The following is a 27539-nucleotide window of genomic DNA, read 5'->3' on the forward strand; positions in this document are numbered from 1 at the left end:
AGGGCCGCCCCCCCCAGGGGTGCAGGTGGGGGAAGGGGAAGGCGGGGTCGAGTTTGGCGGCGGCGAAGACAGGCAACCCCGGGAGCCAGGTCGCAAACAAACAGAAACTAATGACACAGCTGCCGAGGCCGATTAGGCGGCACAATAGAAAAATTACAGGGCTGTGTGGTCCCAACGATATGAGATTAACTTATCAATACAGCTTACGTGTCACTGGAGCGATAACAGCCTGACTCGGGGCTGGACGCGGGCCCTCTCTGCCCCCCAACCCCCGCTCTGGGAGCCACAGCAAACTCTCAGCCATGGCGCAGGGGCCAGACAGCCAGGGTCTAGGCCCAGGCACCGGGGCCGTCAGCAGGGACCCCGGGTCTGAACCCAGAGACCCTGCCCCAGGGGCACGGGTGTGGCTCCCAGAACCCACACGAGCCCACGCACGAACCCCCGAGTCCCCCCACCGTGTGGCCGGGCCCTGGGTCATCCCCACTCAGCAGCCAGCGGGCGCCAGCACCGGGGTTATGGCTCGGGCCCCGACCCAGGGCACTGCCTCTCAACATGGCATTTTACTCGCCATCCTCCCAGCAAACGTCCCGGGGCTCCCACCTCCGGGTGGGGAAACCGAGGCAGGCATGCGGAGCTCCAAGGCCCGCCCGAGTGTCCGGGCCATCCAGGTATCAGGCCGCACCGTATAAAAAACTGCCACGGCGGTGAGCCAAACGTGGCTGAAAACCAGCACCTTAACAACAGGGGCTGACCGGCTCCTGGAGGCAGGGTCAGAAGCTGAAACCAGAGTGCCCGCTTCCGGGCTGTCGGGTGCCAGGGGCAGTGCACCTGGAACTTTCCCAGCCGCTCTTGGAAGCGCGGTGACAAACAGCAGACAGGAAACTGAGGCCCGGGGAGACGCAAGGATCGCTGTGGGGCCCACGGAGTCCGCTGGGGGTGCGGGACTGCCTGGCACCCCGAGCTGGGCGCCCCTCAGGCTCAGAGCAGGCAGTGGGGTGGGGAGGGAGGGCGGGAGGTGGGCAGCACTGGGAGGCGGCCGGGCCTCGGCAGAAGGCAGACGTCAGCCGCTCCAGCTGGAGGCCCCCAGCACCTGGCCCCCGAGCGAGCAGACAGTGACCTTCCCAGCATCAGCAGAGTGGACCGTCCCTGACCAGCTGGCCGGGGAAGAGCGTCACACTCCTCTGGCCAGCGGGGAGGACGCGGGCCTGGGTCACCGAGGGCGGGCGGCAGGGGTGGGGATGGCAGCCGGCCTCTGCAGCTGTGCTCTGCCGCCTCGAGGCTCCCTGCGTCCCCGAAGCCCTCCCCGGCCCGGGTGCTCGGGGCGGGGGACCAGCTGGCAGGCGAGGGCCGCGCCAGGGACAAGAGGGCAAAGGCCGGGCAGCAAGGGTGGGCGGTGCCCGGGGCAAGGAGGTAGCCATGACATGTGTGGGGCGGCATCACCCCGGGGCCAGAGCCCCACCGTCCTGAGTCCCCACTTGCTTCTTCCTGTGTGGGGCAGGCATAATCACAGTCCTGAGCTCCTCGGGCTGGGGGAGGGTCAAAGGCCACAGTGTCCAGGAAGAGCTTAGTCACTGGGGGTCGTTGCCTTCTTAGTCGGGTGGGGGGAGGAGGCAGAGGCGTGGCCCAGGGGGAGGGTGGACGCAGAGGTCGTGCCCTCAGACAGGGCACCAAAGGGACCAGTGCTGATGGGTGCACTCTGTCCCCTCCGGGGAGCTGTGGAGCCCGCGGGGCACAGGCAGCACCCCCAGAGCTAGCGGGGCTCCGACCGAGCCCCCCCCCACACAGCGGTCTCAGACGCAGGACCGCAGCCGGGACCCCGGGACCATGCAGGCAGCCGTCAGAAGGACCCGAGGACAGTGGGGCCTGAGCGGGAAGATGCCCCACGTTCAGATTAGGGTCCCCCCACCCTGCAAGGCGGGGACCGGCCCTGCCCCAGACACCAGAGCTCCGCACCCAGAGCAAGAGGGAGGGCCTAGGGCAGGCTGGGAGCCGGAGGCGGAGGCTCCACCCCAAGTCCGGGAGCTCCAGACTCCGGGAACGCCTCCCGTGGAGCCCTCTGAACTGCTGACGCCGCGGACCCCAACCTCGGGCCCGTGGCACTGCTCCCGAGGCCACCTCTGCGCGGCCCACCGCCGGCCTGGCACGCGGACCTCAGTACGGAGTAACTTCCACGACCTCGCTGAGTGTCCTCCACCGGCCCTGCGCCTGGGAGCGAGACAGATGACCCGTAACCAGGCCCACGGACCACGGGCTAATCACCGACACGAGCCAGAGCCGCGTCGAGACGGCTTCTCCTCACCAGCGTCCTCGCGGAGCAGCGGGGGAAAGGACATCCCGTGGGGACCTGCCGTGTTGTCATCCTGCGACCCGGCCAGCGGCGCCCCTCCCCCACCAGGAACGCGAGAGACGCGCGCAGACCGCACCGCTGTGAGCGGGGGCGGCGGAGGTGTGCAGGGGGCGGGGCTTCCTCACCCACCGCTAGGGCGGCCCAGGTGGGGGCAGCGCGGGAGGGGCTGGGCGAGGAAACTGCCCCAGCAGCCAGGGAGCCAGGGGGGCAGGGGGGCAGGGGGGCAGGGGGGCGGAACCGCAACCTTTTCCTGCTGAAAGATACTTTACTATCGTTTGCTTTCCCCCTTATAATTATCTCCATTTCATTCTCTTTGTATTTAGTGAAGATTTTTTTCCCCGTCAATGCCACCCCGTACCAAGAGCACACAAGGAAGAGGGTGCTGTTCTTCGTGGGGTGTGTGCAGGGGGCAGCGTGAGGCCAGGGGCCATCGGGGGGCAGGACCCCCATCGAGAAGCCCCCACGGCTCTCCAGCCCTGCTCCCACAGGTCCCTCTCCAACACAGGCCTGGGTTCTGCTCGAGAAAGAGAGGCCACGGCTGCAGAAGAGCGTCAGCCGCAGGGCTGCACCCTCTGCCGGACCCGGAACAGACCGGCCAGTCGGAGCTGCAGGCGCCCCCGCCGCTCGGCCTCCCATCGGCCAGCCCCAGGGATGCCCCAGCTTCTGCAGGGGGGACCCCGGGAGGCAGTGTGGGGAGGGCCCCGAAGCACGTGGCAGGGGAAGGAAACGTGAGGATGAGGAATGGAGGAGACAGGGGGAGGAGGGCGGGGCAGAGCTGGGTCCAGGCGGCCTCTGCCCAGACAACTCTGCCTGCAGTCAGCCCTCAGTCCCACCCCCTCCCCCCCTCAGGACTGGAGGGAGGGGCACGGCCCCCTCCCTCCCCTCTGGTGTCCCATCCTGGCCCGTCTGACCAGGGGTGTGCAGCCCCAGCCGCCCCTGCTCCCTGCTCCCAGGCCCACCCTGCCCTGACTAGGCACCAGGCACGGCCCTGAGCCAACTCCGGCTGCTCACCGCCTGGACCTGCCACAACCCCCCACCGAGCCCCCATCCTCTCCCTCGGCCATGGACTTGGCCGGCCCCTTCCCGGGCCCCAGAGGCTGCGGCCCCCTGGGGCAGCACCCAGCACTCCCCCATCTGGTGGCTCCCTCTCGGGGCCTCTCTCCCGACTCCCACCTGCACACGGCCCCTCCTCGGCCCTCAGCCCTCCCTCGTGCGCCCTTGGCTTTGGCTCTCGCCTCTGGGCACACGACTCCTGAACCTCCAGGCTGGTTTTTATGCTCGGGGCCAGCCCTTCCCTGGAAGGACAAGCCCACTGGCCCCACGCCCCCCAGGGCTGGTTCACTCTGCAGTGTCTGGCCTCGCGCCCCACAGTCGCTCCAGTCAAGGAGGGACCCACGTGGACCACCTGGGACGGAACCGAACTGCCCGGCCCTGGCCTGACTTGGCCTGACTCGATCCCCGTGGTCCGTCCGTCAGAGTTTTGGTGACTCCGGCGCATCCTCAGACAGGCTGTCTGGGAGCTGTCTGCCAGCAACCTAGCCCTGTGCTCGTGGGCCATGTGGGTGATGGGCCCTCCTGGCCACTGGACTTTGCAGAACCGGCTTCTGGCAAGCTGACCCCTCTGCCGGGCAATGAGCGATTTCCAGGAATCTGGCCCGGAGTGGCCATGGGGCTCATGACAAGTGGCCCGGAGGCCCACCGAGCGCAGGGGACCCTCACCCCAGAGCCCCCCGGCCGCATCTCCAGACAGCCCCGCCCAAGAGCGCTGGGAAGAGCTGGGGTGCTCAGCCCTGAAGAGTTTCCTGGGACAGTGTCACTACTGGCGCCCAGGACGCCGCCGGCCCCGCCCCGGCCTGCTGACTCCTGCTGTCCGGGGTTAGGGTCTGCCCACCGGCTGCACCCCCAGCCGGGGTGAAGGCGCACCAGGCCGGCCCCCACCTCACCCCAGCCCTCCCGCCCCTGCCCTTCCCCCAACCCAGAGCGAAAGTTTGAGTAAGACTCAGTGTCTTTGCTTTTATAAATCTCTGCCTTTTAATGATGGCTTCAAGGCTGAGGGGAGAAAGGACCATTAAACTCACTGAATAAGTTAATGGGGCAGAGAGAATCCATTTCGGAGCCACCCCGGGCTGTTTTCCTCTGGAGCTAAGGCCTGAATAAGCAAAAAGGAAAAATTAAAGCCGTGGAACGCACTGCCCATAAAGAACCCCGGCGAGATCCCTCGGCGCCCGGGACTTGGTCCGCAGCACACCTGCGGGACACCCCGGGTTCCAGAGCTCGGGCTGCAGTGCCGGCCCGGCCCTCCCGCCGGCCCAGGGCCTTCCGCGCAGCCACGCAGCAAGGGGAGGCTCCTCTCCCGGCCTCGGCCATCCCCCGGGTGTCATGGCGAGAAGCCGGGTCCTACCGATGTGAGCACGGAAAGCAGGCATGCTTGTAAGGGGGAACCCCGAGACCCTCCAATCCCCCAGCAGCGAAGACCCCTTCAAGGACAGCCTAGTCGTCCCCTGACCTCTGCAGTCTGCAGCCCGGGCCCCTGTCCGGAGACCGGGAATTCTCTTCCCTCTGCACAGACCGGACACAGGAGGGCCGAACCTGGGTTCCTTTGCCTGGACAGCTCCAGCTCTTTGGAAAACACCTCTCATCCCTCCTCTTCCTCCTCCTCCTCCTCCTCTTCCTCCTCCTCCTCTTCTTCCTCCTTCTCCTCCCCCCCACGACCCTGCCCCCTCCCCACGCCCTGCTCCTCCTCCCTGACTCCCGGGCTCTCCTGGGCCCGTTCCCCTGCCTTCTCCAGGGAGAGCCTGGGCCTCCTTAGAGCACAGCCGGGAACGGGGCTCTCAGGGCCTGGAAAGCACAAATAATTAAATAAATCAGAACTCCTGTTGGTAAATGTTGAGTCCCACTAGACACACGTTGTTTACTCTTTAATATTTAAACATGTTAATTAAATCTCTGAATAAACAGATACGTTTCAGCAAGCGGCATCCCCGAGTCAGAGTTGCGTTCCGCCGGCACGCACCTGGAGGCCTTTCTGGGAAAGCCAGGCCGTCTGCCGGGTGCAGTGATGCCACGGCACCCCAGGCCCAGGGTCACGGCCTCCTCCCGAGCCCGCAGGTCAGGCAGCCTGGGTTTGCAGTCCAGGGCGTGATGGACGTCACCGCAGTCCAACCCCATCTGCCCCCCTCGGCACCCAGGGCGGCCTCTCGGCTCCCCTGACCCTCAGTAGGAGCTGCCCCATCCGTTTGGTCCCTCGTCTGCATGCTGGCCCAGCGCTAGCTCAGCCAGGCGGACATGGAGCCCCGGAAAGACAAAGAGAAACGAGACTGAACCCCAGTCCTGGACCAGCCCACAACTAACCATAGCAGGTGCCTGACTCCCAGGGCCTGGAGTGGTCCAGCCTCCCCCTGCTTCTGCTGCCAGGATGAACTTCCGTCAGCCCCTTAGAAGGTTCTCCGGCCTGCAGGGCTCCCTCGAGCTGCCCCTCCTGCCTGGAACAGGGCACCGCAGAACCAGCGGCACGTGGTCCTACCCTGCTCCGAACCAGACCCGGGACCGAAGCCTGTGAGTCACACTTTCGAACCCTCACCAGCTGCCTCCAGGCCACCAAAGGGCCGGACGGGCCCGGAACCTGGCCACTGGAGCGCTTCCAGAAGCCAACAGGTCTACTGCCCAGGAAAGGCCAGGGTCGCAGGGTCAGGGAGACAGATCTGAGCCCTGCCCCTGCCTCCTCTCGGGTCCACCTCTCCATGGGAACTCTCTCCCGTCCCCGCTAGTGTCGGCTCCCCCGTGCACACACACGCAGGAAGAGAGCCCTCACTCTCTCCTCTGCCCGTCCCATCGGCCCCCCACGTGGCTGATGCCTGGCCGGCCCTTCCCCGCCTACACTAAGTGCTGTCCATAGCATCCCACCCACCTGTGGGCCATCTGGAACCGGCTCACGGCACTCCTCTCTTACGCTGTAAACTGACCCATCTCCTGCTTAAAAGGAGACACCTCCCAGCCTCCTGTTTCACTGGGACTAAAATCTACACCCCTTCCCAGGGCCCGCGTGCGAGGCCTGCCGACCGCTCCAACCCCACCCCTCCCCCTGCACATGCCACTCCATCCCCCACCCCCCCACTTCCCCCACCGACCTCCTTTCCGTCCCCACAAACACGCCACCCCGTCCACCCCCACCTCGGAGGGGCTGTGCGCACTGGGAACTGCTGCCGAAACCCTGCCTCCTCCTCCTCACTGCTCAGATGAGAGTTGACCGGTTGCCGCTCCCAGAGCCCCCCTCCACCAGAAGCAGCCCCCCACTTCCCACCAGTCCCCCCATCACAGATTGGGCTTAGTTCCCTCTTGGGCCACACGGGGCTGTGACATATCTGAGTGGCTTATGTGAACACCGAGAGTCTCTGCCCCCTGAGTCCTGGGCCAGCCACGTCACCCATTCCGGGCACCGCGGCGTCACCGGCAGAAGGAATGACGCCCACGAGTGCCTCCGTCCGCAGTGCCCCCAGCTGTGGGCTCTGTCCGGCAGGCCCAGGCCAGCTGGGCTGACCAGCTCAGGCTCAGCACAGCCTCAGGCTGTAGAGGAATGAGTGGGCTCCTGCTGGTCTGGGGCCTTCCCACGCCCCACGTCTGAGCACTCGGCCCGCAGGAGGGAGCTGGGGATCCCGGGTGCCGTCCGGCATCTCCGTCCACTGCACATGTCCAGGGCCCTGAGAGGGGCTGCACCACTGGGCTGGATGGCGACCTTGAAGAAGGGAGTCCAGCCCCAGGCCAGAGGGCACCTGCCCGGGCCCCGCCCTGCCGCCCCGCTCCGTGGCACCACATGCGCATGCGCCCTGGCTGCCGCAGTGCCGGAGAGAGAGAGCAAGGGTGTCCCAGGAGGACCGGGAATGCCCTTGGACTGGGGACGCCAGAAGGTGCCCCTGAGAAGTCAGCCACCTGCTCCCCAGCCTGCTCCCGCCCTGCCTCTGCGAGACACGGCCAGCCTCACAGGAAACCCCAGGCCCCCCCAGTCAGGCAGGATCCCGGCTCTGCCGCCAACCCCCAGCCGGGCGACCTGGAGCACAGGACGCCACCCCTCCGCCCCTCGCTCTCGTCACCTGCGAGAGAGACACAACGGGACTGGTTTTGATGGGTCACGGGCCAGGTCCGCCCTCACCCGGATGCATCAGAACGAGCCCTACTGTGTAACCCGGGACAGCCACTCTGAGAAAAGGTCCGACGTGCTTTTTACAGAGTTCATTACAAAGGTATATCGTACGACCCAGACACTCCACGCCTGGGGGGCAGACCCAAGACAAACGAAACTCCGTGCTCACACAAAGTGCCCTGTGCGAGAATGCTCGTCACAGATGCGCCTGTAAGAGTCCAAAACGGGGAGCCGCCGGGACCCCGGCAACCAGGACACGGCGTGAACAGACGCAGGTGTGCACCAAACGGAGCGGCGCTCTGCCAGAGAAAAAGAGACCCGTGTTGCCTGCAATGATGTGGATGAACCTCAGAAATGCTTTGCTCAACGCGCACTGTATGTAAGGCTCCAATTACACGGAGCTGCCGACCACGCAAAAGTCATCCATCGCGTGTGGAGCGGGGACAGAACGGCGGCTGCCTCGCCGGCGGGGGGTTGGGGGGGACCGGGTGCGGAGACCGGCCGGGAAGGGACACGGGGAACTAACTGCCTGGCGGATGACGACGCTCCGCATCCTGCCGGATTGAGGCCCCACCTGGGAAAACTCAGAGACTGTCCATGTGGGTGTCACGCCTTTCTGGGACGACAGACGCCCCCTCTGGGGGAACTGTGAGAGCCAGTCCCGAACCCCGGTTTAACGGCGCGCGCCCCGAAGCATTTCGGGGGCCGGTAGGAACCTCTACAAGTCACTCTGGGACGCGCCGGAGCCGCAGGGCGGCTGCCGAGTGGGCAGAGAGAGAGACAGATGGATGGACCGCGCGAGGGAGCACACAGAGCGGGTGCCGCCCAGGCGGGGCGGGGGCGGGGGGGGGGGGACGGTCCCTGCCAGCGTCTCGGGTTTTGTGTGCGCGCGGAGACTCCCATCAGCCGACGGCGGAACGGAACGGGGAGAATCCTCCTCCCTTGCGTGTCCCCTGGAGACAGCGCCGCACAGCCCGACTCTGTGGCGCCTTCTTCGGAAAGTCCTCACTGCCACCCCCGCCCCGGGGCCGGGGTCCCGGACCGCTGCCGTTTGGGGAAGGAGCAGGAGTGACACCCTGTGTGGCCGACACAAGCAGGGGGTCTCCGGCAGCTGCTGACACCCTGAACAAAGTAGCTAATGAATTGATAAGTGGCGGTGATAGTGCTGTCTCTCATCAGTTAGAGGTAAGGGGGTGGTTTTGCTCATGTCCACCTGCCTCTCCTGAGCCTCAGAGCACCGTCCTGCGGGCCCTGCCCGGGACCTCGCGCTTGCTTCCGGTGACCCCGTCCACAGGGCTCCTGTGCTCACAGGCCTGCGGAGCCGGCGTGTCCGGGGCACCGGCCGCTAGAGGCAGCGCAACACCAGACGCGTTCAGCTCTGGCGACCCTCCCTCCGCAGGTGCGTGCGCCCAGAAAGTCTGAGAAAGACTCCAATTTCAGCAGACACGCAGATTCTGTGGTCCCATCACTGCCGGAAGCTGGGCCGGGCCGGGCCTCCCCCCCTCCCCCTCCCAAAGATGTCTAAGCCCTGAGCCCCGGTGCCTGGGAACGCATCCAAATTTGGAGACAGGGTCTCTAAAGAGGTGGTTCAGGTAACGTGAGGTCAGGAGGGGGCGCCCTGACCCAGGAAGACCCGTGTGTCCTTGTCTACAAGCCCAGGAGAGAGGCTCGGGAGAAACCGACCTTGCCCACTCCCTGACCTTGGACTTGCTGCCCCCGGAACTGGGAGAAGACAACACATCTGTGGTTCACGCCCCCGCGTCGGTGGCGCCTCGCCGCGGCGGCCCCAGCAAACTCACACCGTGATTTAACGTGGTCCGTACATGTTTAATGGCAAACCTGGCAGGTGGGATCATGTTTTTATGGGTTAAGGCTTCTAAAGTGTTATTGGAACGGAGAAAAACAAAGGGTTCTATACTGAACACCGTATTTACCCATCACCTGGAGTGAATACATATCTCCATTCTGTCCTATGCTGAGATCTGCGGGGGGGGGGGGGGGGGGGGGAGAAGGCCACAGATGAAGCTCGGAGCCCTGCACTTTGGTGAAACTGGTTTGTGCCCGGACCACGGTCTAATCGTGTCACTGCACGTCTGTGTCCACAATCAGCACATTATAGATGTCATCGTGTTTTTAAAGTCACACACATGGCATGTCATTCTGCAACTTGTTTGTCCTCTATCGGCGTTGTGTTTTCAGAACAGAGCCGCACATAGCCCCGGCTTCGCGGTGTTCCTCCGCCGCGGCATCCTCACCCTCTCCCGGCCGCGGAGGACTCGCGCCCGCCCCCATGTCGCCCCTGGGCCTGAGGCTGCAGCCAGCCTGCGTTTGAGCCTGACCGTGCCCCTCCCAGGGCGGCCTGGGGCAAGCTCCTTCCTGCGTCTCGACGTCCTTGCCCGTGACAGGAGAGCCACACGCCACCCGCACGGCCGGGTGAAACGCGGTGTCATACCGACTCCCTGGGCCACAGAACGTGCTCAACACTCAGCAGCTGTCCCCAGAGACCGCGGAGCTGCAGCAACCACCGCACACAGGTCGGGACAATACAGGCCAGGTCTCAGAGGTGGGGCCTGGGTGATAGGTGGGGCCCAGGAGGGCAAAGGGCAGGCCAGAGGGCTTCTGGGTAGGGGAGGCAAAAGGCTCGGGGTGGAGAACGCCTCGAAAGCTTCCGTCTGGCTGGGCAGAGGGTTCCCCCTGCACGTGACCACCCGAGTCCGAACCTCACCCTGGAAGCCCCGAGGATCCCACTAAGGTTCCGGAGCTGCAGCTACAGAATTTCTTCCCTGCCTCCCAAATCCTTTCTAAAAATCCACTCTACATCTGGAAGGGCATTCTGAACAACATAGCTGGGCCTTCATTTCTCACCTACATACGGGGCCCGTGGGTCAGAGCAGGTCCGGGCAAGCCCAGCCCCGTGGGGGAAAGGAGAGCATGGAGGCCAAGGTCGTGCCGGAGCCAGGCACCCGGCCTGGGTGCAGAGAGTCGTGGAGTGTGTGCCTGGCAGCTCACCAGGGCTCTCCCACCACGGGGGCACTCGAGCTGCCTGCAGCCCGGGGGGCTGCACCGAAATGTCCCCTGCAGAACTCCACACCGAGTCCCATCTCCCGAGTCTGCACACGGCGGTGCTTCTCCCAGAGCCATGCCGTGCCCTGCCGGCAGCACCCGCCTCTCCTGAGCACGTTTTTCAGGGCTGAAATCCCCGGGCCCGGCCTCCACCTGGAGTCACAGACTCCGGGGCGGGGCTGCCGCCTGTGCTGGGGCAAGTCCCCTGGGAGAGGGGGGGATTCGCTCCAGTGTGAGCCTGTTTCCACACTCCCTCCGCACCCCCGCCCGGGACCTGCCCCTCGCCCGGCCCTCTGCAGCCGCAGCACCCTCCCACCTTCCTCGCCAGCCCCAACCACCGCGTTGGACATGCTGGACGTCAGAGCCAGACGGGCCCCACCCCCGAGACCACCAGAGAGGGCCGGGGCCTTGCCGGGGCTCACCCAGTAATTTGGTGGCAGCAACCGGACTGGGGAGGTCACTCCACTCTGCCCCAGGGCACCCACTCGGAAAACACTCCCTGAGGGTGCGGCCGAGATCACCCACGCCAACAAAATTCAGGGATCCCCAGTGCCGCTGGGTCCCAGCACCCCTTCTGCCCGCCCCCCTCCCAAGACCAAAGCCGAAAACCGACACAGCAGGGGGCTGTGCCCTGGTGAGGGCAGGAGGAGCCTGGGAACAGGGGGGGGGGGGGAGCGGGGGCGGGGCCAGCACTCACAGCCGGTGGGGGCTGGCAGCAAATGAAAGGCACCTCCTGTGCGCATGACCTAGGACGAGGTCTGCAGCCCCTCTGTGCCTCAGTTTCCCCACCGGCAAACCCAGGACGATCGTGGCAGCGGCCTCCTCGGGTTGCGTGGAGAATGAAAGGGAGCCACAATGAGCTGTCCTCGGGGAGGCCCCTGGAGCACGGCCACCACACAGCCTGGGCCCTCCCTCCAACAGGCGCGGGGTTCTCTAGAACATTCCTGCACTGAAGGCAAAGCCCACAGGGTGTGGGCGTCGGAGCGGGTGACGTGGCAGAGCTCCGGGCAGAGGCGTGCGCACTGTCACCGAGCTGGGGGGGGGGGGGGGGTCTGTCTTCCACCTGCAGCGTGTTCTGGTAGGAGAAACGAGCCCGTCCCATTAGACGGGTGAGCCCCTCCTCCGTGCCGGCTGCCGGGGATATCGGGCCCAATAAGGCCCAGGCCCTGCTCCCGGAGCTCCCTGCGTCGTGAGGAGCCGCTCCTGGTGCCCTATCACGGGGCACATGGACGGAACTCCAGAGGGGCTCAGCTGGGCGAAGACGATGGTTCCGACCCCCTCCTCTGCCCGCGGATGCAGGTGAGGGTGGCCGCCAGGGAGGCTGCCAGGGTGGAGCCCCAAGGCCCGGGCACACCTGCCCGGAGTCCAAACAGCAGCAGCCCTGAGTGAGTGACTACGGACAGAGGAGGGCGGGTGGACCAGCAGTCACGGGGATGGGACACAGCCTGGGGACGGGGAGGCAGGCGGATGCAGAGGCGCGAGGAGGGACCAGCCGTTTCCCCGGAGACAGGCAGTGACCGTGGGCAGGAGCCAGGGAGGGAGAGGGTCACCCTCCCTGTGCTGCTGCTGCCCCAGGGCCGGGGGGCACGGCTTCGGGGAGGGCCCTGCTGCCCCCAGCCAGGCCCTGGGGGGGCCCAGCAGCTGACCGAGGGGAGTGTCAGCTGGGTGTGGGCCTGTCCCTGTGCAGCCAACCCCGGGGGGTCACCCCGCCCCCCACTCTCTTCTACCCACCACAAAGCTGACCCCCCCCAAACGCCTCTGCTGGGACTTCCTCCCAGGAACTTGCCTGGGGGACCGAGGGACTCTGGCTGCCCCCTCAGCACACCTGGCCCCTCGCCCCCGCCCCCTGGCGGCAGACTCCCCCCAAGCCGGGGCCAGGCGCCAGGAGAAAGGGGCTTGACCTCATGCGTCCCGGAAGGACGGGGAGAACGCCTTAGACCTCGTCTGTCTGGCTCTCCGACGTCCTCCCGCCTCCCCCCGAAGGGGCCGGCCCATCAGAGGTTCTCAGACAAACACGCCGCCGCGTACACGCAGAAAGAGAACTAACGAGCACCTCGGGAGAGCGCTCGGCAACCTGCTCGCGAACACGAACACGCTGTTCCTTGGCGGGCTTCCCTCCCCTCCCGCGCCGCCCCTCCCACACGCACGCAGCCTGCCTGGGCTCGCCCTCCACACAGGCTACCTGCCCCCGCATCTCCGTCTCACGAAGGCAGAAAGGGGCGGGGCAGAAAAGTGGTTCGCCTCTCGTGCTTTCCAACACACCACGGGGCCTCTCGTGGGCAACGACGGCAAAGCCCGTGAATCCACTTCAGGGCCAGGGGCCACGCACCGACAAGTAACTCCCCCGCAGTCGGTGTGGGGTGGGCCCGGGAACAGGTAGATCTGGACTTTTAAAATCTCCACTCGGAAAAACAGCACCCTCCCCACGTTAAGGAACTCACAGTTCCATCTACATGCACACGTTTCTTTAAGCTTGACTCTAAACTCCAAGAGGGAAGGGCCACGATGGCCTTGAACCTTCTCAGCGTTGCGTCCCCGGGCTCAGCACGCGCCCGGCACACGGCTGGAGCTGCAGGCCGGGCAGCCCTGATGGTCCCTCTGCTCAGGGCTCGGGCCCCCAGGATGGCCTCCGCAGGCAGCGAGCCAGGCAGCCGGACACCTGGGCACCACCCCCCGGCCGAGGTCCGGACGCAGGCGCCAACGCCGGGGCCCTGTCGGCTGTCTGTTAGGCACTGGGAAGACCGTCCTTTGAAAAATGAAACATGGGGTCCTCCCCTTCAACACCCGCCCCTGGGACGGAAACCAGATGAGCCCAGAAGTCAGGCACGCCTCCCGGTCACTGCCAGCCCCTCCCTCATTCCTCTCTAGCCACGCCTCCATTCCGCTCGAGCCCCGCCCCCAATCCTCTTGCGCCCCGCCTCCATTCCGCTCCCTCCCCGCCTCGGAGACCAGGCTCCTGCCAAGGGAAGGAACGCCACCTTCCTGCACGCCTCTACCTTCCCCACTCCTCATGTCATTTCCCACTCGGGATCTTATCGCCACATTTGTTAAGATGCCTGCCACTTAAGAGGTGGCAAGGAGTCAGAAACGCAATCTGGAGCAAAGCTGATACTGAACACCGCGAGCCTGGCACATCTGCCGGGGCTCCTCCGGGTCTCGGGGGGGATGACGAGGAGGCTGCACGAGGCGGGGAGCCAGCGACACCCCAGTTCCAGCCCGAGGGGGCGCACCTCCGCCGAGGGAAGGCCCCTCCCTGCTCCGGGCTGCAGGTTCTGTACCAGCAAGGCCTGAAGCCTAGCCGTTCTCACTCCCCCACTCCACAGGGGACCCCACGCGCGACACACACACTGAGCAACGGGTAAGAAACGAAGTCGGCACTCCAGCCTGAGTCCCCATCCCCCACAGAAACACGCTGCGGTTCAGAGACCCCGAGCTTCTTGGCCGGGGACAACCTGGGAGGTGACGACGGGCCGCAGCACCCCACAGAGGGGGCCGCCCAGGACACACCACGAGGCCCTGGTCGGTGGATGGCGGGACCGGCCGGCCACCAGTCAGCCGTCTGCACATACACGCTCCGTGGCTGTGACCTCAGAGCGCTGATCCAGGCGACCAACTCCCCCAGGGGCCGCCATCACACTACGGCTCTCAGAGCGTCATCTCAGAGCCACCAGCATGTTGAGGGAGGAGAGATTGGGCTGACAACCCCCCAACGAAGCCAACATCCCCTGACACAGATTCAGCCTCATCCACCCAATCAACACGCAGCAACTAACTCCCCAAAGACGCCCTCCAGACCCACCCCACCAGGTGCTGGTGCGGTGCAGTTCTCCCTTCCGGCCACTGGGGGTCACTGCCGCCCCCAGGGGACGGGAACCATAGAGCGCGCCCCGGGGAGTGAAGTGAGCCCCCCAGGCCAACAGGACCCAATAAATCTCTGCTGTGCAGTGTCCTAACTCACCCTTCTCCCAGCAAGAAACAGGCGGCCAGTCCCAGAGCGTCCATCACGTTCCGGGCCCGCCCCGCACAGCACGCCCTTTAACCCCCAGTAACACCCTCCTCCGCAGGCGAAGAAGGGGCATCCTAGAGAAACTACGTAACTCCAAGTTCAGAAAACCAAGCAAGGTCGGGGCAAGGATCGGAACCCAAGAGCGATGCCAGAATCCATCCCCTTTTACTCCTGAGCTCCATGCTCTGGGCTCTGGTGACATCGAGCCAGCTCTCCACGGCCTTCAGAGACGCTGGCCTCGGGCAGGAGCCCCGCGGGGCTTCGATCGAAGGCACAGTCGCAGTAGGACGGACCAAGCAGCACCTCCCTCCCTGCAGAGACCATGGTCTAGTGCCCTCTTGTGGCTCCACAGGGAACTGGAACGAACGTGCGTGGGAGGAGGCTCTTAGGCGTGGACCCGAGAGACTTAGAATCCTTGGATTCCTACACAATTTGTCCCCAGGGCTGGCCCTGGAGCCCCAACTGTAGCTGATAGGCTGAGGCCGCTGCAACAACCAGGAGGGACTCAGCGAGTGCATGGGAAGCTGACCAGGGCGACAGCAGCATGTGGACTTCTGCAAGGGGCGGGGGTGCTACTGAGTGTTCCTGCCGGGGGATCCCTGGCATCCAAACCCCTGGGGTCAGAGCGTGGGGACGGTAGGCAGCAGGCAGGCTCTGCCTGGGACACGCAGCCACTTGAAACCCCAGCTCAGTCTATCGGCAGGAACCATAGCAACCTCCTCGTTCTTTCCGCTGACACATGTGTCTCAGCTACTGTGTAACCATGTTGAAACACACACCACCTTGGTCCCCCATAGCTTTGACTCAGGTGCCAGCTCTCTCCAAGAACCTACCTCTGACCCACTCCTCAAGGACCCAGAAACATCCCCGCCCGTCACCCCTGAGAGACTCCCACTGCCGCGCCTGCCACTTGGGCCCCCTGCACCCATCCCGTGCCAGGCACCCACCACGAACTTGTGTAACCCTCCCACCCCCTCTGCACAGATGGAGAGAGTTAGCCTGACTGTTCAGAGGAAGAAACTGAGTTCAGAGAAGTTGAGTGACTTGTCTAAACTCGTGCAGGGGCGGGGCCAGGGTTTAAACTGAGGGCTGTTTGGGCAGAGACCACTGTTGCCACCACTACTCGAGGAGCTGCCTCGCAGACCAAAGAGCCACTGAGAAGCTCGGACACAGTTGGAATTGCTGTAACCGAAGACCCTGCGTTCAAAGGCTAACCTGCCCGGGTGTGTCCGATGGGCTGGAGGGAGGAGAGATGGGACGCAGGAAGAACAGAAGAAGGGCCATAAACAGGGTCCGTGCTGGTGCAGAGAACGTTCTGGAGTGTGGTCGTGGGAAGGGGGCAGAACACACACACACACACACACGTTCTCACTGAAGCCTTACACTAACCCAGTATCACTATTATCTCCAGTTTCCAGATGAGGAAACCGAGGATCCAGGAAAGCAGCCAGCTCAGGGTCCCAGCTATCCAGAGGGACAGGGGTGATCTCGCGCTTTATTGAAGAGTTGCCCTCTGTAGGCAAATCATCTCCGGCTCAGTGGGGCCACAAATGTTAGCTCCCTCCCTGCCACTTAGGGTACCAGCCTCAAAAAAAAAACAAAGCGTCAGCAATGAGTAGGTGGGGAAAGACTGACCACAACAGATAGAGAGTCCCACCGGCAGCATGGGGTCCAGCAGCCACCGTATAGCGGGTCAGGGACAGAATCGAGGGCCCCGGCCCCCGGAGCTCACCCTCACCCCCGAGGCAGCAGAGCAAACTGCTCAAGTACGAGACGGCTGGGAAACCACCAAGAAGAGCCCAGAGTACTCCCACAAGGGAGACAGACACCAGTGACCCATCCGGGCAGGGCCCGCACCCCCGGGGGTCTAGGAGGCCGGTCCATGCGGTGCATTTGGGTGACTCGCCTCTGAGCGAGCAGAGACAGGGTGTGGAGAGGCTAGGAGCGGCCCCACGCTCTCTGGTCAATATCAGGACGTGGGGGATTAAGGAACAGCTACTTGGTATCTAGTAACGTCTGGCCTCGGCAGGGCAGTGGCAGGGAGAGGTGAGGACACCACCACACTTGGGCCAGCAGGTTACTAGAGGCCGTCTGTGGCCTGAGGCAGCGGGTACAGCTCACGTGCTCCCCCACACTAGCCCCGCAGCAGGGCCCTCTGCCGCCCTCTCTGGGTCCCCACCAGGACGGTCTCGCGGGGTGGCAGCAGCGCCCAGTCACTCACACCCATTCCCCCCGCCCCCAGGCAGTGCACTGGTCCCTCCTGCTGCTGCTGAGACACTTGTGGGGGGAGGGGAGGGCACTCCGGGCTGACCTCCGTCCACACGGGACACTCTCCCAGCCACCTCCTGGGCAGCGCAAGTCCAGAGGACTCGCACCCCTGGGCTGCAGGCACGCAGGAGTATGGGCCGGCTCTGCCGAGCCAGGACCCACCGGGTGAGGGGGCGGGGAGCGGACCTCCCCGCTCAGCCGGGGCTCAGGAGCAGCTCTGGAAGCCGGCGCACATCTCGCCAGGCCGGTGTCACGTCCCCAGCTCCTGCCTGGGAAGCCAGCCGCGAGCCTCAGACGGTCTTGTGCACGGCACTGCCCTCTGGTGGCCACCGAGGGTCCGGACGCACACAAGCTTGGCGGGCACGAAGCCAAAGGCTTTAGGGCCTGTTTACAAGATCTCAGACGCGGTGTGTGCGCGCGGGACGGAAGAGCACCGCCTGGGGTGCACGAAGACGCGCCCCAAGACGTGCACACAGTCCAGTTTACCGTGAGAGGCGGGGAGGAGCACCGTGAGCCTAAGACTGCTCCCTTCTCTCTCCTCCAAGGAGGTGAAGAGCTGCTCTCCCGCCTCTGGAAGCAGCCAAACCCCTCAGCGCGGAAGCACAGGCTGGGGATGGGGGGAGGGGGCCAGGCCCGTGGGGGGGCTGCCTGCCTTGTGCCAGGAGCCCCCTGGGGCACTGAGTCCTCTCGCCTCTCGTGACATGAGCCTCAGGTTCCTCCTCTGTCAGCCTGGCTTTGGCTCCAATGATTTCTGAGCCCCTTTCCAAATTGGATGATTTATGGTTCATGGTTTTCTTCCTAACCCAAAAACGCTCCCAGACACCCAGAAATGGACGGGACCACCATGGGTCCCACCAGTTCAGAGAGCCAAGGGGAGGATGACATCACACCAATCAGACCGCGACCCAGTGGGCAGGACAGACCCCGACTCCCAGGAGGGGAAACCGAGGCCGGAGAGGTTCTATGATACGGCGAACACATCCAGCCAAGAAGCAGCGAGAGTGGGGTGTGCCCGCAAGGGCTCGCCCTGCACCCGTAGTCCTTTGCTGGGTGCTCCGGCTCCCCCCTGTGCTGAGAGCTGGGTGCTTCCAGGAGCCAAACTGGGTGGGGGCCCGGGGGGGGGGGTGGGGAGACAGACGGGGCCCAGGGGTGTCAAAGCCACTCATCTGAGGAGGAAGCAAGAGCAGGGCCGGGAAGGACTGAGCTCACCCCACGGAAAGGTGCTCTAAACATCGGTCTCCCTCCCCCAGAGCCCCAGAGCCCCAAACCCTGCCTAGGATAAGCCCCCCAGGCCTCTGCTCTCCCATCCCCCACTCCCCAGCAGGGGGCAGGCAGGGACACCACCCTGCTACTGACCAGGCCTCGGCCCAGCCACCAGCCTCCTGCGTCCCCGCCAGCCTCAGCTGTCGCCTGGTCCCTGTGGGCACTGACCTGACCTCACAGGCTGGAATGCCACGGGTCGGTCAAGGAGGCCTGGGAAGAGGCTTGGCTGAGATGAGACCTCGGGGGAGGCTACAGGTCAGCAGGGCAGGCCCCGCCCGAGCCGCTGGCAGCCCGGCCACGACAGGCCACCCCACCGCCATCAGTATCTCATCTGCCTTCCCCTCCAACCGCAGCCAGGGCGACTCTCACCCACGGCACTGAAACGTCAGCAAGCGGAGTATCCCCCTGGACCTCCACACCCCCTCCTGTCCTTTACCAGTCCTGTCTGTGACCCTGTGGCCAGTGTGCGTTGCTAGGCACAGGGCAGTGTAGTTTCACACTGAAGGTCAGGCTGTTCTGCCATGTACTGGCCGCCTAAGATAAGTAAGGCGAATGCCCTCGCTGGACTCAGTTTCCCCATCTGTAAAGTGGGCCTGACGACAGCACTTCTCTCGGGGCTGGAGCTATGACCTCCCAAGTGCCTGGAACGGTGTCTGGAACAGAGGAGGCGCTCAGAAAGGCCAGTTATTCCTCATGCTCAGGTTCCAATGGCTGTCCCTTCACATGCACGACACCACGGGGCGTGCACCTCAGAGCACGGCTCCTGGTGCTCACAGGTAAAGCAACCGAGGCCCAGGGGAGGGGAGGGGTTTGCAGAAAGCTGGGGAGAGGCCAGGCCCGGAGGAGCTGCTGGGGACGCTGTGCCCGATGGTGTTTGCCTGGGGAAGGAGCCCTGAGCCTCCAGCCACCCAGACCCTAGGACACATCTGGAGGGACACACTGGAGAAGGGGCAGGTGGGGGGCTGAGGGGAGCAGAGGAGAGGCTGCCCAGAAAGGCCGGGCTCCGGCTGGCCACACCCACAGGCGCCCACTCTGGACGTGCACAGAGCTCCGAGAGCCGTGCCCAGCAGATTTCTAGCTGGTGTGGGCCGCCAGCTGGGAGGAGCCCCGGGGCCGCCAGCCTCGCATACTTGCTGCCTCTGGGGACCCTGGATTTGGAAACGTGGCCCCAGAGGGAGACGCCGTCCTGGGCGGGGCCCTGGCTTTGACAGAGTCCCCGAGATGGGCACCAGGGCAGAGGAGGGGGAGGAGGAGGCAGAGCCTACCGCTGGGAAAACAGTCTCCCAGCACCCAGCGGACCCCAGGAAAGCCGCAGCCCCTCTCTGGGCCTCTCGTGGGACCCCCGTGGGCAGCACAGGGGAGGCGGTAACTGCAGCCCTACCTGCCAGCCTGCGTCCCGGGGGTGGGGCCCACATTCAGGGCAGCAGGCAGAAATTTGAGGGCCCTCCCTCACTCTCGCTGACCCAACCCACGCTGCCCAGCCCAAGGGGGACTTGAGGGCCCCAGAGCAGAGGCGAGGAAGGCTCAGGGGCGGCAGGTGACTTGCGCTGATGGCTCAGGGGTGGCCGGCAGACCCGGGAGACTGGGCCCGGCCACCAGTCCGGCCACGCGTAGACCCGGCTGCCAGCCACTGAGCCACCCCCCACAGGTCCCTCCCTCACAGGTGGGCTGCTGCCGTGCCGCCGCCCTTGGGGACAAAGAGCTGAGGGGCCGCAGCCAGAGGGCGAGTGGCATGCCCAGAACCAGGACGGTACTGGGGGGAGCCCCAGAGCGGGGGCCTCGAAACCCTTCCAGGTCTCTCCTTTCGTGAGCCTCGCACCTCAAGCACCGGGACTCCCATTCCGCTCGTGACTCTGTTTGCTCGTCAGTAAAATGGGACTCATCATACTCATCATCCCTGCCCATGCACCTCCAGCAGCTGCCATGCCCCAGAAATGAACTCCACCGCCACACCCGGGCAAGCGCGGTGGGGGCCAGCACCGGGGTATCAGGGGGATGGACAGCCCACTCCAGGGGACCACAGGCAGCATGTGCAGGGGACGGCAGGCAGCTATGAGAACTGGCCTGGGCCCCACCCGGGGGGACCAGGGGGCCGCCGGGATCCCGATCAGGAGCTGAGACCTGCCATGCCACCGGGCCTGAGCCCTCCCCACGTCACCCCGGCCCCCTCCCTCCCAGTTAACCAACCCCTCCTTGGGGCGGAGCCAAGGGGGGAGCCGGGGCTGCGGGGTGACCCCTCTCCTGGGGTCTCCCATCTCCTCTCCAGCTCAGACCCTCCCCCTCACAGCACAGGGTGCCACGCCATCTTGATCACGTGTGCCTCAGCAAGGAGAGCTTCGTCTCCTCACCCCCAAACACGCACATTTACTAAATCACACGCTGCAATCCACGGATGAAATATTCCCCTTTCTAGAGACGAGTAATTGGATGTGGAAGCTCTGGCAGTTTCCTCTCACGCCCAGCCGAGGCCCGGGCTGGGCGGTGAGCAGAAGCTGGACAGAGACCTCTGCCCCTGCCTGGAGCTCAGTGTCCACGGGGAGCCCCGGGGCCAGGGCCGGTCTCTCGCTGCGGGCAGCACTCAGTCTGGGCAGCACCGTCCCTCCCGTGCGGCCCAGAGTTCTCCAGGGACGGCCGGCAGCCCGTGGCCAGCGAGGGCGCTGCAGCCAGCGACCCACAGGGGTCAGCACCCGCCGTGACGGTGGGGGACGTGCAGAGTCTCCCAGGGATGCCCCTCGGGCCCTGGGATGGCGTGTGTCCGAGGACGGAAGGGACACTGTCCTAGGTTTTCGGTTCACAGTCGAACGGACAGGCCCCGAAAGGCTACACAGCTGTCCGCGGTGGCTCGTGACAGGCCACGGCCGGAGCCGGGCGTGGGACTGGCGGGGCTGCCCCTTTCCCGAATCCATCGCCCCAGGCCCACTGGGCGCCCGAGGGGACCCCGGGACAAGCCGTTCAACAAGCACCGGAGACGGGGACCCGGGGCAGCCGTGGAGAGGGGCAGCCCCCTCCGGGGCCACGGGAGGGAGGATCACGCAGCGCCCAAGAGCACCCAGCAGCCAGCCGGGGTGGGGGCAGACGCGCAGAGGCAGGACAAGGCTGGGGAGGGTCCCTCTCCATGGCAGCGCCCAGCGCTCAGGCCCGCAGGCCCCCCGGGCTCCAGGCGCAGCCCTGCAGGGGCCGGCTCACAAGAGCTCTCACAGCCAGGGTCAGGCTGGGCCGGTGCTGCCCGAGCTGTCCTGTGCTGGGTCCCCTGGTGCCGCCGAGCTGGGCCCCTCGGGGGACTGACCTTGGCTCTCAGGGGCTGGAGCAAGCCACCCACCAGTTCGGCCTCCAGGCAAAACCCAAGGGCCTCTGCAGGCTGAGGTCCCCGGCTTCCATCCTGGGGCACCTCTTCCCCCCCTCCTCCCCGGGGCTGTAACCACTCTCCCTTCCAAACTGTGCCTCAAAGGCCCCTCACACCCCAGCCTGCCTCCCTCGGGCCTGCCCCCGCCTGGGGCTCTTCACCAAGCCCACGGTGCCTGTGGGGCCGGCCCACGCCCTGTCTGCCTCCCAGCTCTCCCTGGTCACTGCGGAGGCCACCGCCTGGCCCCTGCATCCCCGGGAAGGCCGAGAGTCAGGGAGCCGGCCCAGCAGCCAGAGCTCAGAGTGACCCTTCATCCCACCAGGCCAAGGCCTGCCAGGAGGGCCGCAAACATGGGGGGACCCAGGGTGGCTGGTACGGGCAGCCGGCTGGCGGCCACCACGTCCCCGCCAAGCGCCCACAGCCTTCTCGGGCCCGGGGAGCAGACCCCCAAGAAGGAGCACCCAGCGTAGGGGTGCCATCCCCTCCCCCTCCCCCCTGAAAGTCAGCGGATGCGCTGTGCCAGCCCAGCCCCAAGCAGCCCCGGCCCACAGAGGTGGCCCAGACAGCCACCCGCCCCCAGCCACCACCCTCCTGCCTTTGTGACGTCAGAGCCCGGGCTGGGCGCGGCCGCGCGCCGGCCCGTCTAGGTGAGGGTGCCGTGTGTCGGAGCGCCAGCGGCAGAGGGGCTGGCCTCCTGAGCACAACCAGGCCAAAAGGGAGGGCCCGGGGGAGCAGCCCGGCGCCGGGAGGGGCGGAGGTGAGACCCACACTCGGTCCCGAGGCCTGGCAGCTGACCGCCTCCTGATACTCACGGGGGCGGCCTCCTCACCAAGGGGGGGGGCCCTGGGTCCGCCTCCCGTGGGCACACGGGAGCCACGCCACACCCCTCCCCTGAGAGAGAGCACCACGGCCCCCAGAACAGGAGGGGCAGATCGTGGAAGGCACCCCCAAGTTCCCCGAGCTCCTGCCCAGCCTCTTCCTCACGCCCCAGCGTCTGGCCCAGGCTGCCTCCTTGGGCATGCCCCAGCACCCGGAGCCTCGGGCCGGCAGGGGGCTGCGGGCCCTTCCCGCCCGCTCTCTGGTGGCGCCACACTCCTCTCCAGCACAGCCCGGACTTCAGCTACAGCCCCCGGGAGGTCACACCGAAGGAAACCCCCCGCCCAGCCCAGAGGGCTTCTCTGGGGCCCAGGCCCTCCTTTCCAGCCTGTTCCCCACTCTGTGGGGGGCTGCCTGGGCCTCAGTGCTCACCAGCCAGGCGGCGTGCCCCAGGGACAGTGACGCTGCCGCCCCCTCGGGGGTCCGACCAGAGGGACAGCTGGTCCCCACGCCAGCAGGGCTCCACTCCCGCTCCCCCCACTGCCCTCCGCCTCCGGCTGGAAGGCAGGGCCCCTCCCGGGCTCCAGTCAATACCAGCCATAGACGTGACAGAGCACTGGGGAGAACACGGGCGAGGAAGGGTCATCGGACCCTCGACCTCCGACCTGCCCCACCTGCCACTCAGCGGAGCCCCAGTGAGCACCCAGTGCCTGGGGCTCGTGGGTGTCGGGGCAGATGCAAGGGAAGGGGTCCCGCCTTCCTGCTGGGGGGCGTCCTAGTCCTGAGGCAAGGACAGGGACCCACACGGAGGGGCTTCCAAGGCACTTCCGGCTCTCGGCCCCCCCCCACACGCCCTTCCGGGGTCCTCCGGCGGCCGAGGGGACAAGAGGCCGCCCCATCGCCAACCTTCCCCACACCCCCGTCTTGGGCCATCTGCCTGGAAAGACCACCGAACTCTTCCCCACACCAGGCTGCCCCCCCGAGCATCGTTCCCAGAGGGGCTGTGCGTCCGGGCGGCTGGGCAGAGCCTGCGTGGCCGTGGCGGTCCCTGCCTCCCGCCGGCTGGCCGCAGGCGCACACCCTTGGAGCAGAGCACACGCCAGATGCGGCCGGCGGCTCCCAGAGACCCGCGGTGGGCGGCTGGGGTGCCTACTTTCCAACCCTTGGCCCACTCAATCCCCCGGAAATCCCTGGGTCCAGCTCCTGAGCCCGAGAACCCTCTGCTGAGCTGTGCCCCCACCCCCGCCACACACACACACACACACACACACACGTACAACCCCAGCAGTATACTCCAATTCGGAGTTTCCCCAACAACCTCACTCCAGACCCCTGTCCCTGCCTCCTTGGGGACTCTGGAATGCTGTGGCCTGCAGCGTGGGAGAGGCACAGCTGGGACCCTGCTGTTTCTCCTGCCCCCCCCCCCACCCTTTCCTGTGCTGTTTATCTTGTCTCCAGCCAGCCCCGGGGCTGAAGGGGGTGAGGGGGCGAATGGCGGCACAGCCAAGACCCGGGCTGGGCTGGCCTCCTGGGCCACGAGGCAGGCACGTCCCCTCAGAGTGTGAAGCTGCGAGAATGCTGGCAGCGTCTCCGCAACGCCCAGAGGGCTGGCGGGCTTGGGAGAGAGCAGAGCTGCAATTCCTCGGGGCTTTGCAGCCCCAGCACCACGCCGGGGCTGAGGCACAGGGCGGGCTGGCGCCAGGGAGAGCAGCGCCAACGGCAGCACGGGGGCCCTCCTGAGTCCACCCAGATGCCTTCCCCAGACCCCGGCCAGGACTTACTTCAGTGTAGACCCCTGTCCGCATCCCACCCACTTCAGGAGTCCCCCCCGGGGTGGGACTCGGGGGGCGGGGGGGAGACGGGCGGGAGCTGCCCCCTGACCCATGCCAGGGCCATCCCCACCCATCTCTGGAGGGCAGGAAGGGAGGGGTCACCTGGCTGAGGTCAGTGGGAGGAAAGATGGGCAGGCTCCCCAGACCCCAAGCTCCCTCTCCCCACCCCTGCTCCTGCCTCCTCCCCGGCCATGGCCGCAGGAAAACAGCCAGGACAGAGCAGGCCCCCACGGGTCTCCCACATGCGGGGCAGAAGCACACCCAGGCCGGCCAGAGTTCCATTTTCCGAATAAATGGATTTGCACGGTCATATGTATCAGAACCCCCCGTCTGCAGAACAGGCCAGCCCTCGCTCCCCGGACCACCCTGGCCCCCAGTTCCGGGAGCAGCCCTCCGAGCCTGGACAGGGATGATCCCCCGGCGCCCAGATGCAGAGGAGAGTAAAAAAAAAGGGGGGGGAGGGGGTTTCAGAAATGCCAAAAAATGGGGCTGGAGAGGGCAGGCGAGAGAGAAGGGAAGGGGTGGGAGGCCCCGGCGGCCCTGACAGCCCCCACATGTCCGAAGTGTCTCGCCCAGCCCCAGCAGCCAGCTCCAAACTTGTTTACTCGTGAGCGCGCCGCGCTGCGTCCAGAAGGAAACAGTTAAACATCCCCGGCGGATCCCGAGCCGTGCCTATCTGTCACCTTCCCTCCCGGGCTGAGCACCGAGGCGCCGGCGCCGCCACCGCGGCTGCTGCCAGGGACCCGAACCTCATCTACTTTATCCTACTTGAGCGTGGCCAAACTGTTGCTATTTCGCGGGGGGGAAGAGAGCCTGATTGGCACCCTAGGAACAAGCCGCAGGGGTGGGAGCGGGGGCGGGAGTGGGGCGCCCCCCCCTCCCCCGTGCCCTCGCCGCGGGCAGGGGGTCCTCTCCCGGCAGAGGCGCACGGGCACCGCCGCTCTCGCCTGGACAGGGCCCGAGTCACCTGCACGCGCAGCCCGGAGCATCTCCCGAGCCAGAGCGAGCCTGACGCGGGCCCCAGGCGGACGGGCGAGCGAGCGAGCGAGCGAACGAGAGGGAGCCGCGGCCGAGGGGGCGGCGGGCGGGGAGCGGCGCCCGACTTACATGGAAGTGATGTTCCTGGAGATGTCAGTGATGTTGAGGCCGGCGTTCCCCGTGCCGTTGCCCGCGTCCTGCCCTTCCAGGAGCGGGAAGAGGTTCCCATCGTCCGGCCGCCGGCAGCTGATCTCCGTCTTGCTGCAGACGCAATTCGCCGGGCAAGCCAGCACCGAGCCCACATAGTCCAGCCAGACGCTTCCCAGCAAGAAAATCCGCCAGAAACTACACTTGGCCGGGCAAAGAGAGACATCCATCTCCGATCGCTGCTTCTAAAAAAGAGGAGGAGGAGGAGGAGGAGAGGAGAGGGGGTTGGGGTGGGGGGGAGCGGGGCGAGCTGGGGTGGGGGGGAAGGAAACAAAGACGGCGAGGGAGGGGGGAGGGGGAGGGGGCCTCTGCCTTTGAAACGCCGTGCGATCAGATGCGAGATCCTTCAGCGTCTGAAACCATCGCGCTGCTGCCGCCGCCGCCGCCGCCGCCGCCGCCGGGTGGGAGCCGCGGGGAGCGCCTAGTGGCGCGGTCTGCCTGGCATGGTGGCCGGCTCGGCGCTCGCCGGCTCGCGCCGGTCCGGGGCTGGAGCAGCGAGCCGCGCTCGCCGACTCCGAGACTTTGCAGGGTCGCAACAGCCGGTGGGGAGGCAAAAAAAAAAAAGGAAAAGGAAAAAATGGTGCTAAAGTCACCAAGTCCCACCTACTGGGCAGAATTAAAACGGACACACCTGCAAAACACACACACACACTCAGGCACACTCACACACACACACGCCCCGAGCCCGGGGGAGGAGGAGGAGGGAGATGCAGCGGAGCTGCGGCGGCCGCCGGAATGGCTCGCCGCGCGCCTGCAGAAATGCCCGAGCGCTCCGAGCCCCACGCAGCCGCCCGGGTCCTCGGAGCGTCTTCCTCGGCGCCCTCCCTCTCCCCTCCCCTCTGTCCCCTCCCCACTCGCCACTCGCGGCCGCCTCCCCCGCCCCCCGCCCAGGCTGGGAGCGGCAGGAGAGCGAGTCTCCCCCGCCCTTCCCCGCCCGTCCTCTCCCCTCCTCTCTCCCCACCCACCCACCCACCCACTCGGCGGCTCGCCGCCACCCGCAGCCGCGCGCGCGCGCGCGCCCTCCCGGCCGCTCCACGCCTCGCGGCCCGGCGTCCGCGAGCCGCAGCCTGGGGGAAAGCGAGAGGAAGGGGAAAAGTTGCAGTTGGGATGGCGAGGGTCTGGCCTGGGGAGGCGGAGTTGGCGAGCCGGCCGCGCGACGCGGAAAGGCGCTCTCCCTCCCACTTTTTGGCCCTCGCGCTGCCCGGTTTTGCTGCAATCCGGCCCGCGGGAGGAAGGGACGGGGACGCGGCCGAGGTGACCGCGGAGCGCTCCCCGAGCCCGAGCGGGGGGCCACAGGCTCTCCGACAGCTCGGGGAGCGCACCGCAACCCCGGGGAGGCGCCCCCCGCCGAGGAGGGGACTGCGGACGCGAGGCCCTCTGTCTAAATGACACTCGTTTCCGGGGTGGAGAGCCCGGGAGCTGGGTTCGGCCGGGAGGGGACTGCGGGGCTCGGCCTGGTGGGTGCCCCCGCGCCCCCTTGGCAGCGGGGTTTATTTTGCTTTTGGCCTTGGGCCGGCAGGGAACACGCGCAGAAAAGGCTGCGCCGAAGAACCCAGGTGGCCCCCGGGCGAGCCTTGCGTGTGCGAGAAGCGGCCGGGGACATTGGGATGCAAGGGGCATTTTTTGGCAAGCACGCGGCCGGCACCGCCGGAGGCCGGTTTCTGGGGCTCTCTCGCGTGAGTCGCTCGGGCTGCCGGGCGAGGGGGAGGCGTGCCGGATTCGGGCGCGCAGACCCTCCCCTCCCTCCCATCCCAGCACCCCTTCCTGGTAGGGGCGCAGGGCAGGTGCAGCCAGCCTCGGACACGAGCTCAGACCCCCCAGGGGGGAGGCGGGAGGGGTCCCTACTTTTTCCCTGGTATAGGGTGGTATTTTTTTATTTTATTTTAATAAAACGTCAAAACGCCCGGTGGGGGCTGTCCGCCGAGAAAGCCGGAGCATTCGCTGTGGGCCAGGAGAAGAAAGGGTTAGGGAAGTCCGGGCAGGCAGACACACTACGGCATTCATTCACCCGGAGAAGAAAGCAGGGCTCTGCTCCGGGCGCTGGGGTGAGGGCAGGCGGGGAGCGCGGACGCGGAATCCAACTGCATTCAGCCGCTGAAAGGGTTCGCCCCCGCCCCCCGCGGATGCCGACGCAGGTCGGGCAACTCGCGGGCGAGATGGGGGGGGCAGGGGCGCGCGGTGCCGCCCGCCGGCCCGCCCGGGGCGCGCAGCCTCCCACAGGCCGAGCGCCTGCGAGTGGCACTGCCGCCGTGAGTAAACTTGGGGGGAAAAGGAGAAAG

At 66.3% G+C, this 27539-nt stretch overlaps 1 protein-coding gene across 3 annotated transcripts in view; it reads right to left on the minus strand.

The window, feature by feature from the left end:
* The window catches only part of NTRK3 (neurotrophic receptor tyrosine kinase 3), a 265412-nt gene extending 239342 nt beyond the window's left edge, over positions 1-26070 (minus strand). For all 3 annotated transcript variants that reach the window (XM_028502298.2, XM_028502301.2, XM_028502300.2), the window contains exons 1-2: positions 25573-26070; positions 25183-25445 (exon numbers count right to left, since the gene is read on the minus strand). In XM_028502298.2, coding sequence (XP_028358099.1) covers positions 25183-25430 — 248 coding nt within the window. In that variant the 5' untranslated portion in view covers positions 25431-25445; positions 25573-26070. The remainder of the gene's footprint in view (positions 1-25182; positions 25446-25572) is intronic.
* Between the last annotated feature and the right edge of the window lie 1469 nt (positions 26071-27539).

Source organism: Phyllostomus discolor, chromosome 12, assembly GCF_004126475.2.
Source record: "Phyllostomus discolor isolate MPI-MPIP mPhyDis1 chromosome 12, mPhyDis1.pri.v3, whole genome shotgun sequence".
Lineage (NCBI taxonomy): Eukaryota > Metazoa > Chordata > Mammalia > Chiroptera > Phyllostomidae > Phyllostomus > Phyllostomus discolor.